The following is a 4936-nucleotide window of genomic DNA, read 5'->3' as shown; positions in this document are numbered from 1 at the left end:
CCTTCTTGCTCCCCTGCTCTGGGTCACTGCTGTTGGGATCTTGTTCTTCTGTCAGGCTCTCTGGGGATGGCAGTTTCAGCTGCAGAGTCACAGCCTGATCTTGTGAGTCCTTTCCTGCAGGTGTGTCCATGGGCACACGTGTCCCAGCTTTGCTCTGACCTGTGGGGTGTGGGCAATGCAGTCTGTGGGGCTGGGGAATGAGCTGTGTGTGTCCTGGGCTAAATGTGGTTTGCTGAGACCTTAGGAAAGGATGAGACCTGTCATGGTCTGAGGTGGATCCCTCTGCTCTCAGCAGTGCCTGGTGGCTTTTCAGGGTAACATGGGAGTGTGATCAGGCTCCATCTCAGAAAGGTGCCAGCCCAGGGCAGCTGGAGCAAGACAGAGGGACAGAGCAGCTGCCCTCACTCCGCACTGACCCACAGACATCCTCTGGTCTCGCAGGACTCGCTCTGTTCTCCCTGAGTGCAGCAGAAATGCTGAGGGTTTCTGACACCCAACAACACTCCCCAGGGTGGGAGGGGAGAAGGAGCTGTAGAAATACCAAACCTCTCAAACTCAGCTTCTCAGGCCTGGGGGTACAGATGCTGACAGTCCCTTCTGCACCAGGAGCGGTTCCAGCTGACAAAGCTGAACCCCAGGACTGGCCCCTGCCCACCCGATCACACAGGGTCAGGCTGAGTCCTCAGGAGCCCCGGGCAGAGACCCTGCTCTTCATTGCACACTCATCAAGCACCAACGAGGGCTCAGCCAGGACGTTCTCCTGGAAAAAGAGAAGTGTCTCTTTGTGTGACAGGGTGGGAGGGTCTGTGGGAAATGGTTTTGATGATTCCCAGAGAAGTCTCATCTAAACCTTCACTATCTTTTCCTCCTATAACAGGTCCTCATGCCCACAGGCAGCCAATGTCCAACAGCAGCTCCATCAGCCAGTTCCTCCTCCTGCCGTTCACAGACACACGGGAGCTGCAGCTCTTGCACTTCTGGCTCTTCCTGGGCATCTACCTGGCTGCCCTCCTGGGCAACGGCCTCATCATCACCACCATAGCCTGGGACCAGCACCTCCACACCCCCATGTACTTCTTCCTGCTCAACCTCGCCCTCCTCGACCTGGGCTGCATCTCCACCATTGTCCCCAAGTCCATGGCCAACTCTCTGTGGGACAACAGGGTAATTTCCTATGCAGGGTGTGCTACACAACTCTTTCTGTTTGTCTTTTTAGCTTCAGCAGAGTTTTACCTTCTCACCATCATGTCGTACGACCGCTACGTTGCCATCTGCAAACCCCTGCACTACGGGACCCTCCTGGGCAGCAGAGCTTGTGTCCACATGGCAGCAGCTGCCTGGGCCACTGGGTTTCTCAATGCTCTGCTGCACACGGCCAATACATTTTCACTGCCCCTGTGCCAGGGCAATGCCCTGGGCCAGTTCTTCTGTGAAATCCCCCACATCCTCAAGCTCTCCTGCTCACACTCCTACCTCAGGGAACTTGGGCTTCTTGTGTTTAGTGGATCTTTAGTTTTTATGTGTTTCATTTTTATTGTGGTGTCCTATGTGCAGATCTTGAGGGCCGTGCTGAGGATCCCCTCTGAGCAGGGACGGCACAAAGCCTTTTCCACCTGCCTCCCTCACCTGGCCGTGGTCTCCCTGTTCCTCAGCACTGCCATGTTTGCCTACCTGAAGCCTCCCTCCATCTCCTCCCCATCCCTGGACCTGGTGGTGTCAGTTCTGTACTCAGTGGTACCTCCAGCAGTGAACCCCCTCATCTACAGCATGAGGAACCAGGAGCTCAAGGATGCCTTGAAGGTACTAATGGCTGGATTCTTTTCAAAGGCATTACACTTCCCATCATCTGTATATCACTCATGACATGACTCATGACAGGTCCAACCTGTCTTTTTTGTGTTTCGTAGTTTTAGGTTAATTTTTGGAGTTCGGGGAAGACTTGTTTGGTTTTGCTTTTTTAACTCCGAAAATATTGCCCTCAAAGAAATGTTATTTTTCATCCCACATCTCTGTCCACCTTTACAGATCAAGTCAAAGATGGCAGAAACCAGCCCTGCAACCAAGAGAAGAGCCCTGGTAGCTGTCCCCTCTCTGCACCAGAGCTGATGTCCATGAGGCCCCACAGCGAGGAGGACCAGGCTCACAAAGCCTTTTCTGAGGGGATAACAGGATGGTTTCAACCACTGCAGCGTGGAGAAAATCCCCAGTGTGACCAGAGCCATAGGCTGCGCTGGACAGTGCCAACAGACCGCCATGGAAATAAGACTCGCTTTGAATCCATTCCCAAAGCACAGCCAGGCAAATGATGACTCTTCCCAAATGAGCAAAAAGAGTCCATTGCTGCTACTGCAGTCATGTTTCCTTTTCTACCCAAACCAAGATCCACAGTTGGCCATCTGTACAGGGGATGCAAAATGCACTTCAGCCGCAGGGTAAACCTTCCACACCTCCTGTGTGACTTGCACCTTTCTCGGAGTTATTTGCCTACCTTGATTGGTGGGAAGAGGTTCAGAACTTATGGAAAGCCTTTAAGAGATACTCTTTTGAGTACTCAAAGAGTAAGGAAGCTACTGCCATTTTGGACATTTGCGTCAAAACTCATACACACATGGGATAGTGTGTGGTGTGTGACATGGATTTCTTTTTCTCCTTGTTCTCCTGTTTAGTAATGCCTGAGATCTTTGCTTTGGAAAAAACATACCTAAACAAAAGAATCTGAGAGCAAAAGTCCTGATCAGAGAGAAGGTCCATCTGGGCCAAGACTCAGTCTCCAAAGCTGCCAGCCATCCGTGTCTACAGGGTCTTGGGGTGCTCAAAGGCCTCAGTGGCTGGGACCGGCCTCCCTGGGGACCATCTCCTGCAGGGGCCCAGGGGCCGTGTCTCAGCTCAGCCTGGGACCTCTGGTGCCTGCCTGAGCCATGTTGTAGGTGTGTGTGCCTGTCTCTGCCCCATCTCCTGGACGGGCCTGGGCCCTGCCCTGCAGAGAGCGGCTCTCCTGGATGGAGTCCTCAGGCCTGGCTCAGAGCTCATCGTGCTCCAGGCACAGCTACTGAGCACAACCATGCTGTGCTGTGCTGTGCTGTGCTGCTCTATTCTGTACGCTCACAAGGAGTCCAATAAAGATGGGACTGTTCGACTGAAATGCCAGAGAGGTTTTAGATCCAAAAACAGTTTCAGGGACACATAGACAAAGGATACAACTGGAAACAGATTTTTTTTTTTTTTTTAATATTTAGATTTATTTTATTAAAATTACAAATGTTAATAGAAGAAGGAGAAGGAGGAGAGCTGGCTCCTGCTGCAAACTTGCCCTTGGAGAAAGAACCCGAGAAAGCCAGGGCACGAGTGGTGCCTTGGAGGGCAAGAGCAGTGGGCATGAACCGAGCCAAAAGGGCCCAGAGGAGCTCTGACAGGTGGTCATGCTCAATGCTGCAGAGGAAGGCAAAAAAACCCCGGGGACCAGGGCCAGTCTGCCCCGGGGGAAAATTCCTTCCTGACCCCAACACTGGCGATCGGCTGTTCCCTGAGCATTTGAGCGAGACCTGGCTCCTCGGCCCACAGGCTGGTCATGCCTCCCAGAAGAAAACAGAATAATAGAATGATAGAATGATAGGATGATGATCTCTTCTCTTCTCTTCTCTTCTCTTCTCTTCTCTTCTCTTCTCTTCTCTTCTCTTCGCTTCGCTTCGCTTCGCTTCGCTTCGCTTCGCTTCGCTTCGCTTCGCTTCGCTTCGCTTCCTCTTCGCTTCGCTTCGCTTCCTCTTCGCTTCCTCTTCGCTTCTCCTCTTCCTTCACCTCTTCCCTCTCCCTCTATTCCTTCTATCTCCTTTCACTAGCACTACATGCTGAGGAAATTCCTGACAAACACTTGGAACCTTGCCCAGCTTAGCCATTCGCTTCATCACCTTGTCGGAAGGATGCATCTACCTTCTGGTGCCCTTGAGTGCACCGGGCCCCCTTCAAACCACTCTGCATTCCACTTCCTACAGCTGCTGACCCTAGCTCCCCACTCCATCAGGACGGTGAGCTCTGCAGTGCTCCTCAAGAAGACATTCCCTTCATTTTGCTACTGCTATCCAGCTGAAAAGAATGTTTATCCATCAGATGAACCTGGAAGGTTGCCCTGCTGGGAGATGGCCTTGCAGCAGAGAAACTCCAGCTGCCTCGTCCAGGTCTTCCTCCTTCAGTCCCTGTCAAGGGATTCCACCGGCTCCTCAAGGACTTCCTCTCCGATGTCTTCAGGCTGCCTCCAGGCCAGCTCTGGCAGCAGACACGGGACGCTGCTCCCTTTTATACTGCCCCGGGGCATTGTGACATCAGCATTGCCGGTGGTCGCATTGTGACATGGAGGTGACATGGGCCCCCAGTGTCCCACCCCACCCACTGCCCATGCACCCAGCACTCTGTGGAGGAAGGACTTCGGGGTGCTGCTGGCCCCGAGGCTGTCCTTGTGCCCAGGAGGCCCAGGGTGCTGTCCCTGCTCTTGGTGGTGAGATGAAGGCTGGTCTGGCAAACATCACACTTTCTGTTCCCAGGTGATGGACACTGCTCATGTGCCTCTGCAGAGAGTGGCAGGAGCTGGATCCCCTTCTCGGGACAGACTCCTTCCAGGAGAGACACAGACACAGGAGGAACTCACCAGGTCTTTACGGCATTTCATTCAGCATCAGTTTTGACATATTGGGTGCTGTCCTGTGACTGCCCTTTCTGCACAAATTATCATAAAAACACAACCAGTTAAAGCAACAGCACTCAACATAAAACCCACCCCAAAACACAAAACACCCACACTGACCACAGGAAAAGCCTTGAAAATCAGTTCAGAAAAATCCACCAGGTCCCAGGGGTCAGTGCTCAGCCATTCTGGTGATGAACAAGCATCAAGGGCTGACATGGCATCAGAGCCACCTCCACATGGCCCTCACCACCTGGAACC

General features: G+C 52.9%; 1 protein-coding gene across 1 annotated transcript; it reads left to right on the top strand.

The window, feature by feature from the left end:
* Nucleotides 1-900: 900 nt before the first annotated feature.
* LOC102085541 (olfactory receptor 14J1) lies at nt 901-1913 on the top strand. The gene is made up of 2 exons (XM_065048281.1): nt 901-1800; nt 1908-1913. Exons 1-2 carry the CDS (start codon nt 901-903, stop codon nt 1911-1913), a joined length of 906 nt encoding a protein of 301 aa, XP_064904353.1.
* The last annotated feature ends 3023 nt before the right edge of the window (nt 1914-4936 follow it).

The sequence above is a fragment of the Columba livia genome, unplaced genomic scaffold (assembly GCF_036013475.1).
Source record: "Columba livia isolate bColLiv1 breed racing homer unplaced genomic scaffold, bColLiv1.pat.W.v2 Scaffold_387, whole genome shotgun sequence".
Lineage (NCBI taxonomy): Eukaryota > Metazoa > Chordata > Aves > Columbiformes > Columbidae > Columba > Columba livia.
This window is presented reverse-complemented; position numbering and strand designations above follow the sequence as displayed.

Excerpts from the sequence above, each read along its gene's own strand:
- LOC102085541 (XM_065048281.1), top strand. The coding sequence starts at position 901 with ATGTCCAACAGCAGCTCCATCAGCCAGTTCCTCCTCCTGCCGTTCACA.